This window comes from Pezoporus flaviventris, unplaced genomic scaffold (assembly GCF_033815535.1).
Source record: "Pezoporus flaviventris isolate CSIRO_AGI_PZ_B2104156 unplaced genomic scaffold, CSIRO_AGI_Pfla_v1 ptg000020l, whole genome shotgun sequence".
NCBI lineage: Eukaryota > Metazoa > Chordata > Aves > Psittaciformes > Psittacidae > Pezoporus > Pezoporus flaviventris.
This window is the reverse complement of record NW_026892568.1, coordinates 2,636,981-2,664,259: the sequence shown is the minus strand read 5'-3', so window position 1 is coordinate 2,664,259 and position 27,279 is coordinate 2,636,981. Positions and strand designations below refer to the sequence as shown.

At 44.8% G+C, this 27,279-nt stretch overlaps 3 protein-coding genes and 1 long non-coding RNA gene across 9 annotated transcripts; 1 reads left to right on the top strand and 3 right to left on the bottom strand.

Annotated features, from left to right (window-relative positions):
• Nucleotides 1-5,086: 5,086 nt before the first annotated feature.
• MILR1 (mast cell immunoglobulin like receptor 1) lies at nucleotides 5,087-12,032 on the top strand. Of its 5 annotated transcripts, none has more exons than XM_061455343.1 (9): nucleotides 5,087-5,232; nucleotides 5,323-5,367; nucleotides 6,106-6,393; nucleotides 6,715-6,996; nucleotides 7,459-7,572; nucleotides 8,016-8,105; nucleotides 9,156-9,218; nucleotides 9,531-9,587; nucleotides 11,324-12,032. In XM_061455343.1, exons 1-8 carry the CDS (start codon nucleotides 5,199-5,201, stop codon nucleotides 9,578-9,580), a joined length of 966 nt encoding a protein of 321 aa, XP_061311327.1. In that variant the 5' UTR covers nucleotides 5,087-5,198; the 3' UTR covers nucleotides 9,581-9,587; nucleotides 11,324-12,032. The 5 variants fall into 5 exon arrangements, with proteins under 5 accessions (XP_061311327.1, XP_061311328.1, XP_061311326.1 ...); XM_061455342.1 differs by having other exon boundaries at nucleotides 5,088-5,232; nucleotides 9,528-9,587; XM_061455344.1 differs by lacking the exon at nucleotides 9,531-9,587.
• LOC133270293 (uncharacterized) lies at nucleotides 5,532-7,382 on the bottom strand. The gene is made up of 3 exons (XR_009743724.1): nucleotides 7,226-7,382; nucleotides 6,749-6,922; nucleotides 5,532-6,207 (listed from the first exon to the last, which is right to left on the bottom strand). It is a non-coding gene; the product is annotated as an uncharacterized LOC133270293 (long non-coding RNA).
• Nucleotides 11,192-16,242, bottom strand: POLG2 (DNA polymerase gamma 2, accessory subunit). 2 transcript variants are annotated; one of them, XM_061455334.1, is made up of 8 exons: nucleotides 15,661-16,242; nucleotides 15,165-15,291; nucleotides 14,909-15,014; nucleotides 14,454-14,627; nucleotides 13,805-13,945; nucleotides 12,933-13,013; nucleotides 12,242-12,342; nucleotides 11,192-11,393 (listed from the first exon to the last, which is right to left on the bottom strand). In XM_061455334.1, the coding sequence occupies exons 1-8, from the start codon at nucleotides 16,202-16,204 to the stop codon at nucleotides 11,228-11,230; spliced, it is 1,440 nt and encodes a 479-aa protein (XP_061311318.1). In that variant the 5' UTR covers nucleotides 16,205-16,242; the 3' UTR covers nucleotides 11,192-11,227. The 2 variants fall into 2 exon arrangements, with proteins under 2 accessions (XP_061311318.1, XP_061311319.1); XM_061455335.1 differs by lacking the exon at nucleotides 12,242-12,342.
• A 1,811-nt stretch (nucleotides 16,243-18,053) lies between these two features.
• Nucleotides 18,054-25,505, bottom strand: DDX5 (DEAD-box helicase 5). Its single transcript, XM_061455322.1, has 13 exons — nucleotides 25,348-25,505; nucleotides 23,731-23,896; nucleotides 23,484-23,580; nucleotides 23,264-23,397; nucleotides 23,075-23,140; nucleotides 22,547-22,688; nucleotides 22,307-22,467; nucleotides 21,967-22,139; nucleotides 21,670-21,780; nucleotides 21,434-21,495; nucleotides 21,288-21,347; nucleotides 19,818-20,042; nucleotides 18,054-19,258 (listed from the first exon to the last, which is right to left on the bottom strand). The coding sequence occupies exons 1-13, from the start codon at nucleotides 25,377-25,379 to the stop codon at nucleotides 18,876-18,878; spliced, it is 1,812 nt and encodes a 603-aa protein (XP_061311306.1). The 5' UTR covers nucleotides 25,380-25,505; the 3' UTR covers nucleotides 18,054-18,875.
• Between the last annotated feature and the right edge of the window lie 1,774 nt (nucleotides 25,506-27,279).

Here is a 27,279-nt window from a genome sequence, read left to right as displayed (position 1 = left end):
TTTGCACTCATTTTGCTTAGCATCCATCATTTCTGCATGCAGCAGAAAAACAGCCTCAAGCTCTGCATCAATGTTCATTGCAGAGTGTGGCCTGTGCCAGAGAAAAGGTTAGAACCTTCTGGCTGGAGAGGGAATCAACTCCTGAAATGTTTTTCCTTCTCTGTACATTCCCATTGTTTCTGTACTGCTTGATGATTGTCCAGGCACTATCCCACACCAGTTTCATAAGTAAAATTCAGTTGGTAGTAACTCAACAAGCTGATCCAAATTGACAGAATATCTTTCGGCAGACTTTACACAAACCAAGAAGAATTTATCTGCTTCCTGATCTGCAGCTGGTGTCCACACACGGACATCACTGCTGTAACGTCTGCACAGGATGCACAAAGGGGCAGATACTTCTCAGAGTACACAAACAGCAGTTTGAAAAGGGCTAAAACACAGACATAATCCTGACAGGTGTATTTTTTAAACACTTTCCATTCAGTATCTTAAATATTCAAAATTAAAACCAGAAATATTAATTTTTATCAGAGGTTAAGAAGCAGAAAAAGTGAAAATTACATCAATTTTTAAAGGCTGATTAAGAGAGTACTTTGTATTTTTCAACCTATGGTATTCTTATAGCAATTCTTGAACACATTTGTCTGGAGCACTTTTCAGACAGTGGTGTCAGAATTTGTCCCAAGAGAAATGCATCAGTAACCCCAGTCTTTGGGGTCTCACAAAATTTTTTTCTTTCTTTTTCCTTTTTTTTTTTGAGGAGGGCAAGAGGAGTCAAAGGGAATACAGAACATTTAAAACATTCCATCCTTGGGGTTTAGGAGCTGCTAAATTACTCTAATTGTCTACCTAAAACCTCCTTTCACCTGCTGACATGTCCTGGCAATTTGCAGTTCATTGAAAAGCATCCATTATAATCAAATTCTCATTCAGGATCTGAGGATCATTGTCAGAAATGTAAAGATATCTTAAATGTGCCTATAGAAGAGATCCTTTCCTCTTGTACTGTTACTTATCCTCCAGAAAAAACAATCTTCTCACAAACACCAAGTAGATGAAACAAAGAGCAGACTTGCCACCACAGCCATTTTGAGTAGCAGTGTTAAAATCTGGTGTTCAGTGATGATCTAGCTATATCAGCAAAAGCTTTTTGCAGACAAAACACAAGTGCTTAATTTAATTCATCACCAGACATAACTGTCAGTATACGGTGATTTCTAGCAAACCTTCTGCAGACACTTACTATAGCAGACAGTCTTCCAGAAAGAAGGACCTCTGGGATGAGAAACAGGGACTGGGAATAACTTGTAATCCTGCTGAACCATGCAAATTTCCCTGGAAGCCTCTGGCAGGGCAGATACAGTGTGAAGCCTTCACAGCCTTCCTTCAGAATGCTATCCCACACTATTTTCATTCTCAAGTCAAAGAATTAACCTTGAGAAGGAAAGCTCAGCTTGGTTTTTATTGTCTTCCACTGCTTGCTTGAGGCAGAATATCATCAGAGCACCAAGAGATATACATCTCCCTTTCAGACTTTTAACTTACTTGTTTGGCTGGAGGCCTTCTGTTCGTTAAATTTATTCCGTTCTTTTTCCATGTACAACCACATTAATTCTAGCAGCACATTTGTAAATCTAATCAAAAGAGAACTCCAGGCTTGCACAGTATCTTACTGATGCTACAAAACTGTAGGTATACATGGTGAACAAATCAACATCAGCTTAGTCCAAAGTCAATAGCCAGCTTTGCCAGCAAAAACAATCATCACGGAAGTAAACTTCATTTACTACTACTACTCAGGACACTCTTGAAGAGACTAATGAACTACTCAGCATTCAAAGCTAAAGTCAGTATTCAAAACCTCACAGAAAGGTAGTGCCAAGGGCTAATGTTGCCTTTTTTCCCTGTTTCACACTGACAATATGGCCAACTGGATGCCATATGGACAATATGGATGCTGATCTCCTTGCTGAAGGGAAAAATAAGACAGTAACATTTTTTTCTCAGGGCAATACAACAGAATTTAATGATGCTCATTCTCATAATTTGGAATTACTTCCAGCACACGTAGAAATATACTGCCCTAAAGCCTATTACAAAGCTGCCATAAGGATGCTGTCCACCTTCAGATCTGTTGAATACTCATCACAATGATATCCACATAAACCAGCAGAAAGTAAAAGTGTTATTCCAAGAGTAGTGCTTGAGAATAATAATGCACCATTGGCACATACAGCTCCCATGAGTACACAGAGTCCATTGGATTATGGTTTGACCAAATTCTAGTACATCATAGAATCATAGAATAGTTAGGGTTGGAAAGGACCTTAAGACCATACAGTTCCAACCCCCCTGCCATGGGCAGGGACACCTCACACTAAACCATCTCACCCAAGGCTTCGTCCAACCTGGCCTTGAACACTGCCAGGGATGGAGCATTCACAACCTCCCTGGGCAACCCATTCCAGTGCCTCACCATCCTAACAGGAAAGAATTTCTTCCTTATATCCAACCTAAACTTCCCCTGTTTAAGTTTTAACCCGTTACGCCTTGTCCGATCACTACAGTCCCTAATGAAGAGTCCCTCCCCAGCATCCCTGCAGCCCCCCTTCAGATACTGGAAGGCTGCTATGAGGTCTCCACGCAGCCTTCTCCAGGCTGAACAGCTCCAACTTCCTCAGCCTGTCTTCATACAGGAGGTGCTCCAGTTCCCTGATCATCCTCGTGGCCCTCCTCTGGACTTGTTCCAACAGTTCCATGTCCTTCTTATGTTGAGGACACCAGAACTGCACACCATACTCCAGGTGAGGTCTCACAAGAGCAGAGTAGAGGGGCAGGATCACCTCCTTCAACCTGCTGGTCCAGCCCTTTCTTGCCATATAGGAACAAGCAGTCAATAATTTTTTCCAGAAGCTTCTTTATATCAACCTAACTGAATCATTTAAATGACGAGCGCCATCTAAGTGATGATCTAACCACCACGTTACTACTCCCCTCATGGTTATGTAGCAATTGCAGGCCGGCTTTTATGCAAACTTCATCACCCAGCTACCAAATCCTATCATAACAGTTAAAGAAAATCTTTCCACATGGGAAGTGTCTCTCTATTAATGCTCTGCAAAGCAATTGTAGAAGTGGGAAAGTAAGTAGATATGTGAGCAGATGGAAGTATGAGACAGTTGAAAGAAACACTGCTCTTCTCGGTAATCTACATGTAGAATTGAGATGGATGGAACATGTCAGAGAAAACATGTTCCCTATTGCAGACACTAAAGTCAGATTTCAGTGAAAACAAAACAAGCAAAGCAGAACCCAAACCCCTGAGGACACAGATGCACTGAACTACAGGACCTCCACCCAGGGGAAGAGACAGAGCAGGGTTGCTTAGGAGAGTCCAAAACAAGACAGCCAAGAGCCAAGAAAGGCACAAACAGTTCTGGAAGAGCTCTTTTCACTTCCCAAATAGGAACCAGTGCTCTGAACCAGCACTTTTGTTCCCTAGATACCCCTTAGGCCACACGCCCTGAGGGAAGCAAGCAAGCTCTCTGCACATAGGCCATTTAAAGCTGCTGTAAAGGAGGGCTCCTGGTGACAACTGACCTCTTCTTTTTTACAGGGTACATACAAATGCACAGCTCACAGCAACAATTCACCAATCCCCACACACAACACGAACCAGCTCATCGGCAACAGAAAAGTGCTCGCTTGTGGTGAGCAACATCGACCTGTCACTCAGCGTCTCCACAGGGCAGGAGCCACAGACTGCAAGTGGTTCAATGGCTCCGTGCACTCTCCACAGCCGGTTACCCACAGCCCTGCTGCCTTCACTGCCCTAGGAGAGGGCTCCGTGTGCCGGGCGAGCCGCCCAGGCCTGCTCCCGCCTGCCCGCACAACCTGGGTGCTGCTGAGGCACCGGAGCCACCGGTGGCTCGGGCCCGGCCGTGGGGACCCAGCCGTGCTGCCATCACCGGCCTGCGAGGGAGGGCCAGGTGTGTGCGTTTGTTTGTTTCTCACCACAGGATGTGGCGCAAATGCTCCTGGTTCTGCTCCTCATGTGCACCTCTACACGTGCTTCCTGCCAGCTGCACAGCAGCCCTGTCCCGCTCCTGCGGTTCGTCAGCGGCGTTTCGACATCGGACAAGGTTGCGAGGGGAGGGTGGAGGCTGTCTTACACTGAACAAGAATAAACTTGAGGGGGGAAAGAAAGGAGGAAAGTTGTGCGTGGAATTCTGTGAGGAAACGGCAGTGGTGTGACAGGACATGCTTTGGGAGGGATTTTGTGTGACACAGCAGCACAGACCATGTACAGCCTTGCCACGTTCATAAACTGCGAAGAAGTAAGATCAAGATCACAACACTTTCAAGCCATTCTCTGTATAGGGAGCTACTGTCTCAAGCAGAGCAGGCCCTGGAGTTCTTCAAAATACACTGGCCATGTATAGCTAAAGATTACGTTTACTTTGCCCAGAGGATGACAAGTAAAGAACATCTACTTGTAATTATGTGTCTGTGTTACTGATTAGCTCATCAAATTAGCCATCAAATTTGCTCCTGCAGGGGTGTTGACCTCAAGTTCATGATGAAATTTGTACCTTCAAGTACAAGGTCTTCCTCACAGCTTCAGTATTTGAAGTTTGGCCAAAACATGTCCTTAATGAGCTGGCTAGCTCTAAATAATTATTAGCGTCTGAAAATGTCTCTAGATTTCATACTCTCTTTTTTGGACATTTTTTCTTAATTATATTGCTGCTAAAATAAACCCAGTACCACAAACCCCCTCGGTCTCAGCCGTATGATCACTTGCATTATCTCTAGCAAACGTAGCTGTTTGATAGGAATCAGTGATCTCACTCCCTTATAGAACAGTGCTAGAAAAACAATATAGTTTTGTATAGTGCATAGCTGCACGGTTCTGTCACACATCTCTCACTATGGAAAACTGCTCATTATGGCAGCTACAACACCACTATGCAACATTTAATTCTATCCCAAACTGCTGTTTCTCCCGCCACAGCTTTTTCTTCTACCGCTACTCTGCCTCCCATCAGCTAAACGTAAGTGGAATATGACAAGTGTTTACACAATCAGCACAAATCAGACCATTTCCGTATTGAGGACTTCCTCAACCCCTAGAGCCACTTGGCAAAGACCTCACTCCTGTAACTCCACCAGCCAGCTTGCTCAGGATCAAGAACATGGTTTTTCTCATGATTCTGCTGTTTTCCTACCGTAAGCCAAGGACATACTTCTTACATATTACAAATCTTTCTGAACAAGAACAAGCATTTCTTGACTGAAAGCTTTCTTCCCTTCTCTTAGTTCAAACGTCTCAGCAGATTCAGAAAACTATGGTAAACGGCAAAGGTAGGTTTTCTTTTTTTGGGGGTTGAGATATGGGCTGAAATTAACTTAAAAAATACAGGGAGCAGGGGATTTTAAAATGTCCAAAACCTTCATGTAAAACATATTTTTCCCCTCTAGAAATGTCATAATTTATCTTATTCGTGACTAGTTTATTATATTTTGTAATGAAAATACAAGTTTTTATTACAAATTTATTTAATATCATAAAAGCAAACTAATTTGACAGACTGTCAAGGCTCTTGCTGCTACTATCCAAAAGTTCAATCTACTTACACAACGTTAATTCTGCCTGATACAGCCACATATAAAATACTGCTTTTACTTGTGGGTTCACATGCTACCTCTCAACTATCTCATAGGGTTACTTTCTCCGACAATTAACATCCCATAAAATTTATATTTATCTTTTATACTTGTATTACTTTAATTCCTTCTGTAGTTTGAAAGTATTTTTGTTGTTTCATCTGGATACATCTGTTGGCTTTGTATGCATATGCTCTCTCTTGCATGAAGACATGCACTTGTCATTATTTCTATGAGTCATCAAGTGTTTGAAGCTCTATATTGGTTTTGAAACATACAAAGCTGTGTTGCCTGCAATCAGAAGATGAAAAAGACCCTATAACCCCCTATTTCAACAGAAATTAGTATAGAGTGGTCTTCAACATATTTTGGGAAAAATCTGGGTTTCTTGGATGAATGGTGCAGTGAACTCACTCAGCAGTTTCTTCTTTCCAGAGATGCTGTCCAATCCCAGGCTCAAACCTGTTCAGGGGACTTTGAATGTAGTGATGAACCAGAACGTGACCCTCTCCTGCAACTCAGATTCTGGATCTCCACCTGTCAGATACACATTGTTTAAACGTAATCAGAAGGTATCCACCTTAAACAGGCCAGACCTGACCCCCAGTTTGTTTAACTTGACTATCAACTCTGCCAGTGATCTGGGTGAATACAAATGCAAAGCTGAGAATAACAACACCAGTGGCGGAAAATACAGCAACAGTCTCAGCTTCACCCTTCTAGGTATGTCTTGCTGTATTCCTTCTCAGCACATTTCATTTTAGGGGCACAGAGACATGGATCTGCAGCAGCAGGAGTCAGGGGCTTGCTTGCAACAGGTACTGTTTTAGACTGCAACGTGTGCCTGCCTTGACTGTAGAGCTGAACTTTACTGTAGATCGCTGTTACTGTCTTAGGAGTTGGCAGTGCTATTCTCATCTGGCTCACCAAGACCCCCATCCTTCATACTCATCTAATTTGCCAATGTTGCTGCTTAACTCCAAGCCTTGCTTTGGAGCTTGTCCTGTACTCAATGATGCAGCCTTTTCAGTTTTCTTTTTACAGAGCCCATTTCCAAACCAGTGCTGAGCTCACCCACCTCTCAAGCAAAGAAAGGCCAGAATGTGACCCTGTCTTGTCTCTCGGAGAATGGCTCTCTTCCTATCACGTACATATTCTTCAAAGGAACACAAAGCATCTCTTCCCAGGTGATGATGCACAAGGAAGCAGCTGAGATTGTTCTATTCATCAATTCCTCTAGTGACTTTGGAACCTATAAATGCAGAGCTGAAAATGGTTTTCGCAGAAATGCAAAATACAGCAACGGTTTCAACTTCACATTAGCAGGTAAGCCCGTGTGAAACCGTTTCCCACTGTCAGTAAACAGGGGCCACACAAAACTCAATGTTATAACACCTCAAGTTTATAGCCAGGAATTTTGTTCCTGCAATTTAATGTTCAAAATACAGTTTTTTACATTTAAAAAGAAGTTCTTAAAGTGAATGCAAAAATTCCATGCAGCTGAGATAGCAGCAGAAGTTGAAGTGACCATTATGGATGACTGTAAAAGATTCACCTTTACAAGAACCTGCTGGTCTGCCCTGTGTAGAGTCCAGTTTCATTTTCTCTCTGGTCTTATGAAGAGTCCACTGGCACCAGCAAGGTCCTTTCCTTCTGCTGTGGCAGTGTGCACTTGGGACTCTCCTGAGGATTAACCACAGTTAAATCCAAAAGCTGAAAGAAATGCAAAGTGTTGATTTTAATTTAAAGAAAACATAAACACCTTTTTATTTCTTTCTTTTTTGGCAGAAGAGAGAAGACTTTCTCAGCCCCTGATAATTTCTCTTGGGTTGATCGTGCTACTATTCGCAATAGGACTTGCTCTGGCAATTCCGTTTTTCATAATTCCTTCATATAAAGCAAGTGAGTTATTTAAATGTCTGTTTCGTTTTCCAGAGGTGCTCGTTTATGTTGTCTATACATTTTAGCGTGTAAATATCATGTTACAAGTGGAGTTAAGCTCTTGGTATTTTAAGATGTTGTCTTAACCAGCACAGGCAATGTAACAAGACACTGATAAGGCAAAACCTCTGAGCTATGTTCTAGATGGCAAGTCTGGGATGGGGGAAGCAAAACAACATCTAATTTAATACACATAAACTCATAAATTCACTGGAAGGAATTGACCTCATTGTTCTTAGTAGAAAAAGGAAATACTATTAAAATGCCCTTGGTTAAGGAGTAATTTTTATCACGAAAATAGCATTATCAGGAACCAAAAAATATCATGAGGCTGTTTATTTCCCCCCAGGAAACTCTGATATACATATATAGGCATGTGTTTGTTTTTCTTCTCCAATTTGCAGAAAAATTTAAGCCTACTAGACCCTCAACTGGCTTTACTTCAACACCAAATGTAGAAGAGCCTGAAGACGAGGTCATATACTCAGAGATCAGTAAGTTCATGTCACTCCCCAGCGGTCATGAAACTTGATTGTTGGAGTTCGGTAGAAGAATGCTGTTATGCTGTTTGTAGCTAGTATGGGCAAATTTCTTCAGATACTGCAAAAGCAGTGGAAGGAGACAACTACTACCACTTAGGGAGTGAGATAACTTTGCTGCTGACCCTGCCTGGCAGAGGCACAATTTGAAGTCACGAAGGATACGTATTGGCACTTCCTGTGTGTCAGCAATGCAGCCAAAACCACAACTGCTTAAACGAACTGAAGTTTTATATAAAAATCTACCATAAATAGAAGTAAAATGAAGAATTGCATTTGGCAACTCATGGTGAGGGTTCAAACAGCCATTACAGAGGAAAAGCAAACTAAAAGTAAGTAGGTCAGAGGTGCAGTGCCCATTTACTAAGAGACGATAGTGGCCTGTATGCAAGTTCTAGCAAAATAATATGTCTCCTGCATTCTGTTCAAAATTGCTCAGTGCACAATAATTCCCCATTCCATGTTTCTTAACTTTGACATGAGTCAGAGTTAGTTCAAACTGAAATGATGTAATGCCAGACAAAAAATCAACTGACTAATGTTAAGAGATTGTACTTCTTCAGTTGCAGAAAATACACAATAATGAAGACATTACATGAAAGCCACAATGGTATTAACTTACAGTTTTCTACACTTGAGTTCTATGTGAATGTCAGTATTTTCAAGGGAAAAAGACCCCCCCCCAACAAACAGCAAAGGTATCATGCTTCCTGCTTCTAAGTATCAGAAAGGGAATCATTCTCACCAAAGAAATCTGCCTTCCTGTTCATGAGTAGATAGGTAGAACTCCAGCTGCTCTGCTGTGCTAGCTGAGTGCAACGCAAGACACCCATCAGCATAGCCTGCAAGGACAGTGACAGGAGCTCTGATAAGGCCCACGAACACTGCAGAAATCATGGCAGAGTTACACTCAATACAGAATCTCACTGCTTTATTTCAAGATTATTTAAAAAACCAAAGTCTGGTCGGTCTCGAGTTAACGGCTGTTCATCCTCTCTAATCCAGTGCCTGTTAAACCAGAAGAAGAATACATCAACTTTTCTGTTTTAAGAAGAGAAGATGAAAAAGGTGAAAACCTCAAGCTGTAATACTGGTGTTTTGCTGGGGGGAGGCAGGGTTTACCCAGCAGCAGTTACAATACTGGAATTGCTTACTTCCTGTGGAGAAATTAAAAGTAACCGAGATTCTTCTGAAAGGGTTAAAAAGTAAAATAAATAGCTTATCACCATTCTAAGCATAAAAATTCACCAGCCCGTTATGAAACCATGCAGGGGATGTTAGTAGTGACCAAGCTGCTGATGACATGAATATTAATTCTTCTGCTGTGTATCTGTACCCAAAAAAAGCCATTAAGAATTCTGCTATTCTGCCTTTCAGGAGACAAGAGGGTGTGTGCCACCGTCTATTCAAGGGTGTTGAGCAGAGACTGAGTATAAGGTAAGATCTCTTTTGTGATTAACTTAATTGTGTATTTTGAAATAATCTTTCAGTCCCTGGGTGCGATAAGTATCACCAAGTCTACACAGAAAGAGATGGTACTGAGATACTAGTTTCCTGGCCTGATCATTTGGTACAGACAATATAGCTTGTTCTTTACCAACAACCCCAAAGTCATCACCTCTAAGGACTTCAATTTAAAAGAACAAGCAGAAAACAAACTGAGAAAACCTGGAATTAACAGAGACAAGTAACAACCCCATTAGACAAACAGTAGCTTATTGCCCAAATAACACCAAAAACACAAACTGACTCAGCGCAATCAGTCAGGTAAGATCCTACTTGACACAAGATATAGCCTGGCATTATGTGCATCTGCTGAATAACCAGAAAGGAATAAATGATATAAAGTGTTCACCCAGACCCAAGTTCTGTATATTTAACAACCGTCCTGCAGTCGAAACTGAATTGTATAAAAATGTAAGACAATCAAAAGGCTCTAGTTAAGTATTTAATATATATATATCTCCAAAGTGTGCTGTCCTCTTAGGCACACACTAGAACATCCGTATGTGGCCTCTACCTGCTGTCACCTAGCAGCAAGGATGGCAATTTCTCAGTTCAACGTTACTTCAGCTCTTGGTGTAGGGAAAGGATGCTAAAATTAACTTTTTGGGATAGTTAATTCCAAAACAAATTTTGCATCCTCCAACAGGCTGTTTCATAGATGTTTCTGGGTTGTTTTCATGTTGTTCTATAGCCATTTACATTGAACTCCATGAGTTCAGTAAGGCACAGATCCACGCGATGCTAATCTTGCTTTACATCTGGCATTGTTACAAATAACCCGTTTATAGTTAAATGAGCACCATGTCAATAGAAGAAACTTTTAAGGCAAAATCTTTTGTTTCATGGCATTGATGACCACCAGGGGCCACATGCATTGTTGCACACACCTTAAAGCACTTTATTAAAGTGACTTAAGCTATACACGCATTGGAAATTACTGAAGATCAGAATAGTTTCATATCTATGCAAACCTTCATATCTAACTACAACACTTCAGCATAGATAAATATGATCACAGATTAATCTTTTCCCACCATTTTCTAGGTACAGACATTTCTGTCCAAAAAAAGTGCTTGTCAAAAACTGTTTACAATCTATTTCCTCTCTTACTCTTGATAACGTATTCTTGATTTTGATGTTTATTAAGGGCAAGATGAAGTACCTTAAATGCTGAGGAACTGATGCCATGTGATTAAAATACACCTCTACAAACAGATATTACAAAGACACTTGCTGATGTTATTGAAACATTCAGGATTTGGAGGTCTTTTTTATAAAACACCATTTTCCAGCAGAGACCATAACTGTGATGGCAACACACGAATTAAAGATTTTTAGGTTAAGATGGAGTATTTTCAATAAGATAGTAAAACTGGAGACATGACAGAGAATACAGTTAGCCCTGCTAATGAGGGACAAGTTTGTCTCTTCTCAAGGTAAGCTTGAAGACCCAGATGGTCTGGAGTCGATAGAAAAGAGATGCACTGCCAAATTTTACAGGTCCATGACACTGCAGAAGCCAGTTCAGGCACAGATGTTTAAGAAATTCCTTTTATTCAACACATATAAATTCACACATTTTTGGCTGATGTTACATACTTAGTTAAAAAGTCCGTCAGCCTAGAAATATGCATCATTTCCTTCATGGTTGTATCTCTGCTTCTCAGCTGGACCACTCCATTCTCTAGAGTGGCATCTGTTATCAAGATCATGAAGAGAACACCCATCTCGTCATACCTGCAGAGAAAAGAGCACTCCTGTTACTGCTTCTGGTGTATGAGAAATTCAGATAAGTTATGTACAAATGACCATCATCTAAGTATTTATTCCTGCAATACTGCACGAAGTCCAGGATGAAGACACCACTCTCCTGTTGCCCTTCCTTCCTTTCCTATGGTTCTTTAAATTATTTACTTTAGTACATAAAGAATGTTATTTAGTGACCTACTACAAGAATATTTTTGTAAAAGCAGAATATATCTTTCGGTCTTGCTTTGAAGACTACTGCACATGAACAAATAGCTGTATTTATTTTGTCTCAGCATAAGATATTCATCAATATGCTCAAAGTTCACTCCTGATCAACAAATTGCATATGATGCCCTGAAATGGAATAGCAGATTTATCTCCACAAATAATTCCATCACATAAACTAATGGTTCCAGACTTGGAAGAATTTTTAAGCTCAAGGCTAGACACACAGTGCCATTTGAAATAGTACTTAAGAATGAAATGCAGAACCAGCCCAGATGCAAAAGTGGGGGTTGAGGGTAGGAAACATTTCTCGAGCTTGTAACTCATCTCAAGAAGTTTATTTTCAACTGGAGAGTCTCTAAAGGGCATTTCACAGTTCCAGAGAAACGACAACAACACGTGAAGGCTCAAACTTACTTTTAGAAATGAACTGACATTGCTTTCTGTAATAAAACTCATTGATTCCAGGTTCATGGTTTGGATACATGCCTTCAGCCACTTGGTTACTGCACTCAATGACTTCTTACTGAAAACAAGCTTATTTTCTCTAGTCCACAGAAAGTCATCTGTCACCTTCATAGTTTAACTTACAAAACACTGTTTCTCCTTACTTTGTATAAAGTTGTTCCAGAGATACCTGCATGGTTTCAAGGTAGCCCGGCCATACAGAAATTCTGTTTTCTGACAGTTCATTGAACAATCCTTGACAAACCTGTGTTTATTGAAAAACAGGAGTTAAAAGACAGATTTGAGGGCTTGAAGCTCTAAACAAAGAAACCCATTAAAGCTCTAGTATGTGAGGTATTAGCATTCCCAGCTGGTGTTAACTCTCTGGATAAAATAACCTCAAATCAGAAAGCAGCCCAGCAAATACATCTCTGTTTCTATCTGAAAACATGTCAGTGCAAGGTCCCTCCCTTCTGTAGGGACCAGCTTAATGACTGAAATAAAGACCTTTAGAAACCCCTTCTGAAGATGCGACCTGCATGTTAAGATAATCCTGAAAGATCAGGAAGCTGAGAGGGATTGTGTTATTTATTTTGCTTAATTTTTCATGGAGCAAGTATCAACTGTGTAACAGCAGTAAAAGCAACGTGTTAATGTACGGAAGGCATCTGCTACCCACTGTCTGCAGTACCCTCCAGCTACAACTCACAACCTGCTCTGAGAAAGCTGTACAACCACAAACCTCCATGAACCAAAGCAGCAGCATGATTTTCCCCAGTGTAAAGAGGGTCTGAATGGTAACAGAATGTTATGTGGAGTCAGTGTTCAGAATTAAAATACTTTCTTACAACGTACCTGTCTCAGCTCTGTTGTTGGACCTTTTCCTACATCCAAGGCCACTTTAAGAGGCGCTAAACAAGGATGAAGCTTAAGTACCTAATAATATTACAAAAAGCAACAGATTACTATGTGTTTAGTGTGACATTCTAAACAGAATGAGGAAACAGTACTATTTTTTCACTGAAATTAAGGTTCTAAACATGCCTGAATTTTGTCACAGCACAAAATCCTGATTAGAAGCATGCTGTACGTTACATCTAAAATAGCACACAGGCCAGCTAGGTGAGCATGGCAGAAATTACTCCATTTTCTCTGAGCCATGGAAAAGACATAAAGCTTTCTTAGCGGAGCTCAGTCATCTTTAATGGAGGCAACGATCAGAAAGCCCAGCAGACAGTTATCATCCCGCCTAACAGATCAAACTGATTTCTGGCTGTGTAAAAGCCAGAAAACCAGAGTAAAAGTGGGAAAAATGACGGTCCTCAGGGAATGCCCCACTACCACTTGACACCCACTTTTCTGCTCTCCTCAGCAACCTTCAAATGCTGCTGGAAGAGATAAACTCCTCTCTCCGACCACAGCAGCATCATTCCAATCCCTCTTATCACCATCACATGCATGACAAGGGCCTATCTACTCATCAGAGGAAAAGAACGTGAAACAGGAAAGGTGACCTCAGATAAAAGTTGCTTATGTGGGTGAGAAGGATGGCAGAGGTAGTCCCATGGGGCCAGCTTATTGATACCAGTGAGGAGTGTTCTGACTGTGCCTGTTTGGGAAGGGAGGATGTGATGTGGAAAAGGGAAGTATGCCCCCATCCTTGAATTTACTACACCATCTGTGGGGTTTGTACTTAACCTTCCCTTACACTTTCTATAGAAAGTTACCTTTCTCTGTGCAATTTTCTTTTTTGTTAAAGGATTCTCAGCTAGCTGCAGTGAATCAAAGAGATACGCTAACACTCCTCGGTCCAGGTTTCCACTCATAGACAGAACATGGGGAATAACATTCTTCCTTCCATCTCGACCCTGAAGAGAAAAAACCCACAAAGCGATACCTCAAAGACTGTCCAAAAAAGCCTTTTGCTTACTTTAATGTCTAAGGAGGCACTGAGCTTGAGCACCTTTGCTACATGTAAAATACACTCAGAAGTGTTTTAAAGTTACCAGCCATCTTAAAAGTGTAACAGCAACCAGGTAAGACTGTAACACCAGGGGAAGCAGGAGATGGAGCAGGATGGCATTATGTCCTTGTCTTGCTGCCCTGATTGTAAATTTAAATCTAGGGCAAATGCACTTGAAACTGCATTTTCTTTTGCAGGTTTGTGGATTACTTCTGAGTGACCACAAGGATGTGTCCCCACATTAAGAAATCCCTATGTAACCATTTCTGCATAGAAATAGACTGCAAAACCAGGAGAGACAGGCAGAGTATCAACTGCACTGCTGTTACATGCTAAGCAACTGGACCAGCAAAGAAACCATTTCTCTCACAGTTATCTTTATCAGAAATAATTTTTAATAGAATAAAGCTTACAAGTAATTTTGAACTATCTCCTGGATACATCTGTAACAGTTCAGTATCTCCAAGGTTCTTCAATGTTTCTATTGTTTCTGTCCCCCAAGGAAATCTGTAATGCAAATTAAATCCTTTTCTTCCTCTTTCATCCTGAAAGTCGCTGCTGCTGAAGTTAGATGGGGCTACAGCAAACTGAGAAGACAGAAGAGGGGATCACTGCCAAATCACTTTGCCATTTCACAGCGTCTTGATCTCAAATCACTTACAAACACAAAACATTTGCCTTTCTGCAAGTCAAGTTATAAACTACTTCACAGGTTTGTCATCAACTTAAGCAGTTTTGCAGTTTCTCAAGAAATACATGTATGTCAGACACAAAACCAGGCTAGCAACATAACGCTGAGCAGGATGTTTATTCTCTCCCTCTTTAAGATACGGAGGAGCCAACCAAGATTCCCCCCTGCTACTGTTACCTTTCTCCACCACTGAAGCCTCTGGCGTAACCAGTAATCCAGCCACTGTCCTGTAGTTCTGGGAGAACTAAACCATGCAAGCAAAGACGTGGTCCTTTCGCCTATTCTTTAAACAATAGCAAGGTCAGCAAGTTAACTCCTTCAAAAATAACAGGGGAAAGAGCAAGAAACAGTATTCAAAAATAATTCAAGAGTGAAACAAGTACAAAATAGTTGGTTTAAAGCTGGAAAAGGATTAATCTCTTTCATACTCTACCTTACATGATTTTTGCTGTGTTGTTCGCTCTCTGGAACAGAGTGAAAGCACACTCCAGTTTGAGCAAGGCCACAAGGCAGTCTTCTGTTCACCAGCTCTAAGCAGCTAGCGTATTGTGCCAAGGCACCTGTCAAAGGACAAACCACCAAATTTAGCAGCCGCAGGAAAAGAGTTTATTTTTTAACTCTTCCAAGAGTGAATGCAGCGCACACAACACACGCTGCTCACGTGTGCAGCCCCACTAGAGGCCGTTTCGCTGAGGTGAGCTGAGCAGTCTGCAGCCCAGTTCCTCCAGGTACCTTCACAACTGTGATTCTAACATGCCTTTTTCCCTAATTACAAGGGAAAGCACCCGATGTGCACCCCGCCATTCACACCGCTGAGCTCCTTGGAAAGAACCATGCCCAGCGCACTGACACAACTGTAAACTCCCCTTAAACACAGCTGCTTCGCTCGCTGCAAGAACCACGCGTGCGGTGACAGATAAAGCACCTACCGGGGAGCAGGCTCTCACGGAGCATCCCCGCGGCTCCCAGCACTTCTTCCAGCGACAGGGCGCCCTGCTCCTGGCTACAGCCCCTGCCCTGGAGGGCTTCGTGCAGGGTTTCAGAGCGCAGCAGCCGCAGGCCCTGCGAAGCGGCGGCGGCGGGCGGGCCGTGCAGCGGGGCATCCACCGCCAGCACCTGCTCGCGGAAGGGCAGCGCCGCTTCCCACCACTGGGACACGAGGTTTCCGCGCAGCGCCGCGCCCAGCGGCCCGAAGCCCCGGTGACAGCCGCTGAGGTAATCGCGCCATGGCAGCGCCGGCCGCGGCTCCGCGCCGCCTCGCAGGAAGTGCCGCCGCCAGCACACCTCCAGCAGCTCCTCCCCATTCACCTCATGGCCGCCGCCGCTACCCGCCGCCACAGCGTAGAGCCGCGCCGAGGACGCTGCCTCCACCCGCCCCGCGACCCCCGCGGCTGGCGGCCGCCGCCTGACCACGGCCCGGCCCAAGGAAGGGCGGCCGCAGAACCGCCCGCAGCGGCTGCAGCTCAGCGCCATCTTCCCTTCCCGCCTCCTGCCTCATGGCGGCGCGAGCACTACGCATGCGCAGCGGCCCGCGCGCAGGAGGCCACGGCGGTTGCGCATGCGCACTGACATTCCTCAGGGGGGCGGCATCCCCCTCAGTCCGCCCGCGGCCCCGCTCCGGGAGGCAGCGCCCGGCCCGGCCCGGCCCTGCGGGGCACGGGAGCGCGGGGCTCGCCCTCAGCGGTCTGTGCTGTGCAGTGTTGGAGCGGACCCGACCCCCATGGCGGCGGCACAGGGACACTGCCGGGGGCAAACCCCGTGCAGAGCTCACGGGGACGGCTCGGTGGTGCTCTGGGGGGGGCCGGAAGCAGCGTAGAGGGTGTCCGAGAGGAGCTCGGGTGAGCGCGGTACAGCCGTACCGCCCGCAGCAGCAGTGGAAATTTCCATGCGCGCTTCACCGCAGCGGGGCCGGGAGGTGGAGCTGCAGAGGAGCCATCCTGAGAGAGAGCGAGCTGATACAAACCCATGCGGGCCGGGATGATCCCAGCAGGAGCTCAGGACTGCACAACCCCGGCCCCAGCCTGGGCGGCCAGCCAGAACTGAGACCCACGCCTTAGCAGGGCACTGGGGCAGCTGGAGGGGCTGCTGCTCCTTGGTACGAGTTCACTGCTAAGGCAGATTCGCCATGATCTGCCAAGAGAATCCTGTCCAAGCTGTTCGGTAGAGCTCTTTTATCATTTTATGTGCAGATGTTGAGCACGCGCCTTACTGGGTTAACGACCTGAGCAACAGCACTCCTGTCACACGCATCCCCTTCCTAGAAACAACTGTGGAGCCCAAGTTTAAACTCACTCCGGATTTTAAAGGTAACAGATTTGGCCATGTAATTACACTAAATTACACTAAAGTGTAACAACAATCCACAACCTTGAGAAACCTCAAGAGTCACAAGATAAACCTTCTCCCCTGATCAAGCTTCCAAAGCGTTTTCAACTAGTTTTAACTCACAAGCATCTGCCTGGGTTTCACTTTAACAAACCTGGCTGGTGCTATTCCCCATGTAAAGGGAGAAAGAGCCTATTAGGCAAGGCCATTTGCCTTTCCTTCACTATTAAAGACCTCCACTCTTAGTTCAAAACCTAGTTTTCTACATGCACCCTTTTTATACTAAATCCCCTTTATACTCAAGGTTTTAGAACTAAGTTTTCAATGCATTTTGTTTCAGGAAACTCACCTGGAAACACTGCAGTTAACATGTCAAAGTTAAAACTTTAATTACCATCTACTTGCTCATCGTCCACACTGGGAATGCTGCAATGCAAATTAAAAATACCTTCCCCATGGCCAACTGCACCTTTTGGACTCCAGAGCTGCAGGATTTCAGGCCTCCAAGGTGAAGTTCTCATAGCACTAGTGAATGCTCACCCAAGTACTGTCAGCTGATGGAACTTCAGAGAAGGCAGAAAGACCTGAGAGTAGACTGTGGTTAAGAACATCACAAGCTGAGCCTCAAAGGAAAATAAGTCGCCAAAGACCTAAGCACGGAAGTCATCTGACTTGGGTTCAAAATAACCCAGACAGAATATAGCCTTGATTCTTGCAGTAAATTCTGGTTAGGCATTGTTAAACTTGAAACTGACAAACAAGTGAGAGGAAGGAACAGAGTATTCTAATACACTGTACTTGGAAGGATCGTATACTTTAACCCCAGGATCAAGTGCTGTTCCAATTATGCTCCTTGTCAAGGAAATCTGCTGCTTCACTTCAAGGTTTCAGAGCCATTTGCATGTACTCCAAGTCTTGAATAACTCCGTGCAGGGTGTCCACGCAACAGCCCATTTCCCTCCCCCCCTTCCATAAAGAAATCACTGCTCAATACCAGTTTAAGTATAATTTGAAATTTTAATACTAAGATCTTCCCATTTCTCTGAAGCTCATAGTAAGCCTGCATGCTAACTCACAAGGCCCGACAGCTGTAGATACATCACACTCAAGCCTAGTCTGCACATATGCTCATGTGAAGGCGACAGTTACGGTGCTGCAATAGCTTCCTACGCTTGTAGCAGCTCATCAGCAACACCACAGCAAAGACTTTTAGCTATACCATTACTCCAGTGGATCTTCTCCAAAAACTGGCCCTACGCTAGCGAGATGAGGAAGAGCGCTGCTGTTTCCAAGGGATACTTAGAAGCCAGCTTTAGTTGTCTTCCCCATCAGAGCAGAGCCTGCCGTGCTAAGCAATCTAGCCCAATCAAGGCAAGGCTGGTTTTTGTATAAGCTTAAATGTTTTAATCAGACACAGTTGAGAAACCTTTCTAGAATTTCATATAAAAACATTTGACATTCCATTAATGTAAAGTTGTGCACATGTTGAGAAAATTGCCATCTGAAAGAAAATTCGGTCTTCAAATATCTTTATTGGAAGGCCATGCACTGCCTCCTGGTACTGTATTTCAAATCACTGTACATTGACTTGGAAAACACTGTCTGCATTTTCTAGTACAAAAAACTAAAAATTGTTTCAGGAATGTAGAGAAATATTCAACTTAAATAGCGAAAAAGTGCACCATAATTACTGCTGCACTGCAGTCATTTCTGCATTTCCCATTTCTTAAATAACTATCCTGGTTCTGATAACACACAATATAAAGAGCAATTATGAAAAAAAAACAAAAAAAAATCTGAGACATTTAAATACACTAAGTTATTGAGAATAACTTGTGGGCATCGGGTAACCTATCATCGGAGCAGCACCAGTGGCAGGGTACGCGTACTGCTGCTGGTTCATGCCATTGTGCATATTTGCAATGTTACTCCCATACTGCTGCTCATAGCCATTCTGGTAAGCTCCTGCAGGGTTCCCAGCCCTGAAGCTGGCCTGCATGCCTGCAGCTGCAAAGCCATTCCCAAAAGGAGTTCCATTACTGAAACTCTGGGCGCTGTAGGCCCCATTTTGGGCTTTTGCTCCAAAGTCTCTCTTGCCTAGAGCACCATAGGTTCTCTCAAAGTTCTCCCTCTCTCTAAAACTACTAAATCCACCCCTTTTGCCCGCAGAATATCTGTCACGTCGATCACCTCGGGAACGACCTATTGAAAAAGACAAGACATAGTTATGTATCATAAAGGCTGCATTTTACCTACCACCACATGAGCTCACCTAATAAGAGAAAATTCTTTCCCTGACCCAGCAAGGCAAACTTATTCTTCCCTGTTGCTAACTGGAGTCTTGGTTAGATGAAGAGTGTTTTCAAGTCTAACTTACAAGGAGAGTCATCTACTCTCTCCTGTAACACAAGTGGCATCAAGGCAAAAAGTCACCTTCATCTTGCCAAGAGGACACTTACATCCACCTTCCTCAGCTGTCACGAGAAGGCCACAAAACAAAGCCCTATTTTGCATTGTTTCAGAGCAAGAAGTGCATCACTGGCAACATTAACCACAGGTGTGTCACAGGACATGTGGGGAGCATTCCATTGAGGGGACTGTTGGGTTTTGTTACTGGTGTTAATAAATACCTTTTCAGGTCACCATAACTGGTAGCTAAACCACCTTTCATATCCATTTTGGAGAAGCTGGATGTGGAATTTAGGCTTCCACTTTGTTCTGAGAGAAAAAGCTATGCACTTTGGTCAAGAACAGTACTTACCTGAACCTCTGTCTTCAATGAGCTGAAGCAATTTGGGGTTGATGGCTTGATTAGCCTCCCGAAGCACAGAGATGAGGTCATTTACTTGCTTAATATTGTTAGGAGTAAAGAATGTGTATGCTGTGCCTGTTTTGGTACTGCGGGCAGTTCGTCCAATTCGGTGGATATAGTCCTCTGAGGAGTTAGGGTAGTCATAATTGATGACAAATTTCACATCTTCCACATCTGTAAAGTGTTGCAGTGTGGCAAAAAGCAAGGTACGAGGTTTTGCACACCACAACAGCCAAATCGAAGATAAACATTAGACAATTGTACTTTAAAGGAAATAATGGCTGCAAAGAACAGTGTTAGAGTCATCCATTTCTGCATGAGTATTGTGGAAGAGAAAGTTATGCACACTCCGTCTGTTCCCGGCTTATCACCCACCCTGTGATCCAAAACCTTACCATAAGGAGTATGCATTTGCTTGTCATTCCCAACTCAAGAGTCCCCTTTACAAATCATCAAGTGACATCTGAATGCTTCTTGCAGTAGGGCCACTAAAGCTCACAGCAGCCTCTTCATGTGCTCATTTGAGGACCTTAGAGTAAAAACATACAAGGTCCTTCACATACACACTCATTAGAAGCTCAAAAAAAAGGGGCCACAGTGCTCGTCTTGCCAAGACCTTTGAACCGCAGCTGCAAGAAAAACATACCTGTCCCCCCAAAGTCACCAAGTTGTTTTTATGCACTGTGTCTCGTCTAGGCAAGCGCTGCCAAGAAGCCAGGGTTCACTTGAGAATGTGTCTCTCTCTGGCAGGTCTCGACATGACGACTATGTATAGGTGGAGGAACTCCAACTTTGGAAGGCATTTGAAAAGCCTTCGCTTTCCTGCCCCACTTGCTAAAGTGAGAGGTGGGCTTTTTCTCAGATTTCATGTGCCAGTACTCACCAATTTGTACAAGGCTTTAGTGCATTTTAAAGCTGCTCTCTCCATTTCATGGTTGAAAAAAAAATTTTCATTGAAGTTTGAAATTATTTTCTTCGACATTTCAGCAAACTCACTGAAATTCAAAGACCCACAGATCACAGCAGACACTATGCACAAAACTAACAGTACTGCACCATGGCAAATCATGCAAAGCATGGAGAGAAGAGAAATACCAGGGCAAAGTGAACTGTGAATGAAACTGCTTATTTCATGAGAGAACAGTTTATGGGGTAGTACTTTAAAGGATGGTCTTTGCCTTTTGAAGATTACTGGCACACAATGCTCTCAGCTTTCACCTCTCTATTTGACTGGAAGCAGCCAGCCGATCACTTCCACTAGTCCTCCATCCCCCTCGAGTCCTCCGATTGTCATGCCTAGGCCTTGCCACAAAGACTGCACCTTTATGTGAAGAAAACTTAGAAAAATGCAGAGGTTAAAGAAAGCAATAGACTTTCTTTAAATAGCTTTGGGCAACTGGCATTACGAGTTGTACTAACCTAGACCTCTGGATGCAACATCTGTAGCAATCAGGATTGGTGCCTTTCCATGTTTGAATTCTGTAACACAAGCAACATGAGCTACTCAGTTTCTTCACGAGGTAACACAGGCCACACACCCTTCCAGTAACTGCTGAAGCACTCACCATTTAGAACCCAGTCCCGCTCCTGCTGACTTTTATCACCATGAATACCCATTGCTGGCCACCTGCAAGTAAGAACTTTATTGACACAACCCCATTCCTCTAGTGGCTTTATTAGGCAGAAGACAGGGTTACATGGTGTCACTGATTTGACAGTTCTGACACCACAGTTAAGTGGTCGCCCATGAAGAATCAAGAGCATACCCTGGGGTGGCCCTCAAGTTCCAGCTGTTACTCACCCATCTCTCCTCATTTTCCTGGTAAGATCATCACACCGTCTTTTGGTTTCCACAAAGACAATTGTTTTGTTTTCCTTCTCGCTCATTATTTCTTCCATCAAACGAATAAGCCTGTCGTAAAGAGATGCTGGTAAGAGCTGGGATTGATTTGTAGCACACCATTTTAGCAGTCCCATTTTCTACTACTTTTAGTGGTCTCAGACTGCTGTCAAAAATCCACGTAATCAAATTCATTTCATAATTAATGAACTAAACCCAGTAAAACCACCACCAAACGCTTTGCCTCCAGTGACTTACTTGTCATCTTTCTCCACATCGTGACACACATCCACAATCTGAAGAATGTTGTGGTTTGCACTAAGCTCTAATGCACCAATGTTGATGTGTACATATTCTTTCAAGAAGTCTTCAGCCAGCTGCCGCACCTCCTTTGGCCATGTGGCACTCCACATCAGAGTCTGCCTGTCAGGCTGCGGAAGGAGATTACGTCAGTACAACATCAACAGATACTCAAATGCCCAACCAAACAATACGGACCCAGGCAAGCCTGAAAGTTAATTGCACAGTCCTCACTTTGATGAGGGCTGTGGCATTTGTGTCTGCAGCAGTGAGAAATGAATGAGCCATTTATACTCACTCTTATCTGATCCACAATTTTTCTGATCTGAGGTTCAAATCCCATGTCAAGCATCCTGTCAGCTTCATCAAGGACAAGGTAAGTACACCTCCTGAGATTGGTCTTTCCAGCTTCTAAGAAGTCTATAAGTCTTCCAGGTGTTGCAATGCATATTTCCACACCTAAAAACCAAGCAATCAAGTCAGTTCAAGTAGTTTTCATTTCAGCCTCATGCAGAGATGAATCAAGGCTCATCCATACCTCTTTCCAAGTCACGAATTTGTGGTCCCTTTGGAGCACCACCATAAATGCATGTAGACTTCAAGCGGCATGCTCTGCTGTATTCAGCAGCTACCTGCTGCACTTGCTGAGCCAGTTCACGTGTTGGTGCCAGCACAAGACACTAGAAAGAAAAATGCCCAGCTTTTATTTCAATACCTATTTGAAGCTTCTAGTCTGACACTAATTTAAGTGCCAGAATGACTAAAACCGATTTTAAGTAACCCAAACCATCAAACTAAACCTAACACAGGCCTATGCTCTGCAGTAACGGAACCAAAAGCCACTGGCTTTCATGGTATAGCAATAATCCCAAATGGGACATCAAGCCCTGCTCTGTACAACCCAATCAGAGCTTACAAAATGTTCTTCAAACACTACCAAAACATGAAACTACTTTACTCAGAGAGAAATACAACAGAGCCATGCACTCTTGGGAGCATGGACAATTGGACTCTAAAGCAAAACACTTTAGAAATTAAGATCCCCTTTCCTTTAAGGAATACTCACAATAGGTCCATCTCCTCGCTCCAGGAATGGCTGGTGATTTATATGCACAATGGCAGGCAGTAAGTACTGTTTGGAAGAAAGAAAAATCTTATTATAACCTCTACTCAGAAGTGCTCAGCCTGTATCAAGCCAGGCAGTTCCTTCAACTGCTAAAATGTAGCCCTATTCCAGGCGACAATCGCAACTTACAGACAGCGTTTTCCCTGATCCAGTCTGTGCCACTCCGACCATATCCAATCCACTCAATGCAACAGGCCAACCTTGCGCTTGAATGGCAGTTGGTTCAGTGAAGTTCTGCCTCTGAATTACCTCCATAACATTTGCTTGAAGAGAAAATTGAAACTTATTAACTTGGACTTTGTCTTACTCAAGACTGGGAGAAGAGCCAATATGCTAAGTCTTTACTTACCAGGGAAGTTAGCTTCATAGAAATTAATGATTGGTTTTGGACAGTTATGGCCCCTGACTGTGACTTCTTTGCTTGCTCTGTACTGTTCAACTTCTTGCTGTAAGACACAACCCCCCCATTATTAGAAATAAACTCTGACACCAAAGCCACCCTTTAAGTTACCCCATCCATGTGTGCTGGGCCCCATGACCCTCAGCATGTTTGCACTTATATATTTACTTTCGCGGGAGTTAAACAAGGTACATACCACAGTACGTCTAACTACATCAGGATGTTCTTGATAAAAGTTCTTCTCAAATTTGGGCAATTCATCTAAATTCCATTTCTTTTTTGTGAGTTTTTCCCCAGGGTTTCCGAATTTCTTCCCAGAGAGAGGTCCACCTCTACTTCCTCCAAAACGCGGGGCTCCAAACCTAGAGAAGACGATGGTAACATAGAATCCCAAAGAAACATTTTTGTCCTCCTCTTACATAACTGAATCATTATGTTTGAGGATCCACCCTGTAACTTTACAATTCAAGTGTATAAACAGGATACAGAGACTTCAAAAACCATACTCAAGTTGCAGATGCCACAATCCACCGATCTACAGGTAGTCTGCAGAAGCTAAGCTAACATGCCTTTGGAACTGTTGGAATTTGCTCTTAGCAAATTACAACAAAGTAAGGCATTAACACCTTTGTATTGCCCCACGATCAAAATGGTTTCCCACCCAAGAGACACTCCCATTGTGTATCAGCCTACAGAAAGTGAGCAGGGGAGGTTATGAAACCTTGGGGTAACTTTCCCATAAGCCGCTTTTTTGTATCCTATAAAACAGGCTTTTCTAAATAAGGAGATTTTAGAAGGGCACGCATTTTACGTGACCGCTTTAGGTTCGGTCCCTTCGTTCAGAAAAGGCTTATCTCGACAGCCTTCACTGGCCGCCCTGAGGCGCAGCTCGAAGCGCCGCCAAGCCTCGCTCCAAGGACCGCTAAACTGGATCCGGGCGCAGGGCTCCCTCCCCCGCCCCGACTGCTTCCCAGTTTTGGCCGGGCGCTGGGAGCGATCCTCCCCGTACAACACAGCGCGCCCAGAGTGGCCGCTGCTTCCTGCCAGCGCTGTTTCCTTTGTCTCTCATTTCTGTCTACGCCACATTTTCCAGCCGCTGCCATTTTAGAGCTTGAGCTGGGCGGGGGGAGGAGGAGGAGGAACAAAGGCAGCAGCAGCAGCCGGCATTTTGATTTCCCCTCAGTCACCGCATGGCGGGGCCGGCCATTAACATCCGCTTACACAACACAAAGCGGGAGCCGGCCGGCTTCTGCCAGCAGCAGCTAGAGCCGCCGTCCCTTGTGAGGGGGAAGGGACGAAGAGGGAACCGCCCTACCGAGAGCTCCCCAACGCTTCGCCATCGACGAAGCGCCCGGCCAACCCACTGACCCACAAACCTCCACCAGCCCGCCACTCCCAGCCCACCCCCGAAGAGGGAGAGGGGAGAACCAAGCTCTGCGGGAGCCATCCGCTCCTGAGGGTACGTTCCCGGAGGATTAGGGAACGAGTCCCTTTCTCCCACGAAATAAAAACCCATCCGCGCCCCTCTTTAAGCGATCCAACGCAAGCGGGGGCTGCACCGAGGCGGATGGATCCAGCCCCGTCCCGCACTGCACGGGCGGTGACAGCCTCCGCCGCTGCTCAGAGTTCCTGAAGGCAGTTCCCCTCCCCCGGTTTCCCCTCACCAAGCCCCACATGGCAGGAGCTGAGGAGAAGGGCTCAAGCCCGGAGACTCGCCGCCATTTTAGGTGCTGAAAAACAACCACAACCCCACGGTCGGTCTGAAGAGTCCGGACGCTGGCGGCGCTAGCGCCAGCCGGGCCCCCGGACTCACCCTCTATCCCTGTCGCTGGAATACCCTGGCATAGCGATGGTGGCGGTGGGCGAGACGATCCCGGTCACTTAAAAAGGGGTGGCGAAAGGTAGCGCAGGCTCCGGCGCGGATGATGGGGGCCACTGACTGTGGGGCGCGCGGCCCCCCGGATGCCGGTTATATAGGGGAGCCGCGGGGGCTGCTGGGAGCCGGCCGTGACGCAAGTGCAAGGCCCGCCCCTCGCGTTATGTAACGGCCTGAGCCGCCCCTAGGCCCCGCCCACATGCTCGTGGGCGCGACCACGGCTCTGCCGCCTGACCGGCTGCTGCGCCCGCGGCCGGAAGTTACCGCCCCCTTTTGGGGCGGGGCCTCAGCCGCCGTCACTGCCCGCAGCGCCCCACCCGCGCGAAGCAGGGCGCGAGTGGCCGCGCCTGCGCAGAGCTGCGGGCTGAGCCCCAGGCTGCGGCCTAGCGGGGCCCACCCTTGACCCCTTGCCTGAGGGGACTCAGGGCCGCTGGCGGGCAGCGCGGTGGGAGCAGCCGGCTGCTTGCAGTCACGGCCCCCGAGCTCGGCAGCTCACACACGCACCAGTGAATGGTGCATCGAGAGCGCCCGCGAGCGCGCCCACGGGTGCAGCCCGCGCTCCGGCGGAGTTTTAAGCTAATGACCGGTAGTGGAAGGAAGGGTGCGCTGAGGCACGCACTGCCCTGGCATGCTGCAGGGACCGGAGGAGCTGAGCGGTGCGAACCCTCATGCTCACAGCTGTCGGACGCAGTCACAACAGACCTTTAAATGCCACCAGTGCCTTCAAACGGATATCCACTGCTTTTTATTGGAAACAGTTGCTGCTGCTGGCTTTCCAAATTGCACCGCAGGGCCAGTTCAGCAATGCAAAGGTCACAGCAGTGCAGGGAAGGCCAGGGCTGTTCGGAAAGCACAGTTATAATAAACATCAAATACCTGCAGTGGGTGCTGCGTTGCCCTGCTTTGCTGGTGTGAAGAGTAACCTGAATGTGCTGCTACACCACAGGAAAGGTGAAGCTGGGAGCACAAATCCACGCAGCCATATTGCCACACCACCTGTTTCAAGCAGTGGTGAACGCAAATGAAAACAACATAAGGAAGAGGAAATGCCATAACAACACTCTCTGCTTATATCCTCCCACCTCCCAGCAATCTCAGCTTTAAGGCTTTTCTGAGACAAAAATAACTATTTGATGGCCATTTCTTCCCAATTTTCTTCTATTTATGCTCACAGCTTCTAAAATACCATAGTGATGTGTTTTGCAGTTTAATTGTATGCTACCTGAGCAACATTTCCTTTCACTTTCCACACACTGCCTGGTGAGAACAAGGGGCACAGAAAGAGCTATTAGAAATGGTGAGTAATAACCATGTTTATTTATACCCTTTTACAGACATGAGCATCTTGTAAGTCACCTCCTTTGTAAACCAAAACTGCAGTCTGTGTAATTCTTTCTGGTTTAAAAGCAATTCCACACTTCTGATTATCCTTTCTATTTTCTCTCTATTGACAAGAAATGCTCAGTATTCCCGAGCTGGGCCCCACACAGACTCACATACAGAAGGCACAAAGATGGTTCTGATCTGTTGTGTATTATTTCCTACTGATTCCAACCCCCTGGAATGCAGCCAGGGTTTCAAAGACTATTACTACATGTTTCTATGGTCTCTTCCTCAAAAATAATACCTCAGTCAGCATTATCTGTGTTTATGAGTCGCCACAGCTGTTCCCCCCTCAGAAACTTGGAATAACACCTCCATCAGTCACATTTTCTTATTATTAATCTGTTGGTTTAGTAGCACTTCAATCTGACCACCTTTGTTAATACAGTCCCTGCAAGTTTCTGATAGAAGATCCTCTTCAGGTTTCTTAGTATGGGGTTAGTGGTTTAATACAGCTTGTTAAAGATATTTTTCTCCCAAAATACT

Bases quoted from the DNA above. Each gene is read 5' to 3' on its own strand.
- DDX5 (XM_061455322.1), bottom strand. From the start codon at position 25,379: ATGCCAGGGTATTCCAGCGACAGGGATAGAGG. The intron at 22,140-22,306 runs GTGAGTATAAAT...CTCCTTCCGCAG, and splicing joins AAATTGTGGATCAGATAAGA to CCTGACAGGCAGACTCTGAT. The intron at 20,043-21,287 runs GTTAGTACAACT...AACACTTTACAG, and splicing joins TGTTGCATCCAGAGGTCTAG to ATGTGGAAGATGTGAAATTT.
- MILR1 (XM_061455342.1), top strand. From the start codon at position 5,199: ATGGTTTTTCTCATGATTCTGCTGTTTTCCTACC. The intron at 7,573-8,015 runs GTGAGTTATTTA...TCCAATTTGCAG, and splicing joins AATTCCTTCATATAAAGCAA to AAAAATTTAAGCCTACTAGA. The intron at 8,106-9,155 runs GTAAGTTCATGT...TCTCTAATCCAG, and splicing joins GGTCATATACTCAGAGATCA to TGCCTGTTAAACCAGAAGAA.
- POLG2 (XM_061455334.1), bottom strand. From the start codon at position 16,204: ATGGCGCTGAGCTGCAGCCGCTGCGGGCGGTTCTGCGGCCGCCCTTCC. The intron at 15,292-15,660 runs GTAGGTGCTTTA...GTCCTTTGACAG, and splicing joins CCGTGAGAGCCTGCTCCCCG to GTGCCTTGGCACAATACGCT. The intron at 11,394-12,241 runs GTAAGGAGAAAC...TTTTCTCTGCAG, and splicing joins CTGGAACAACTTTATACAAA to GTATGACGAGATGGGTGTTC.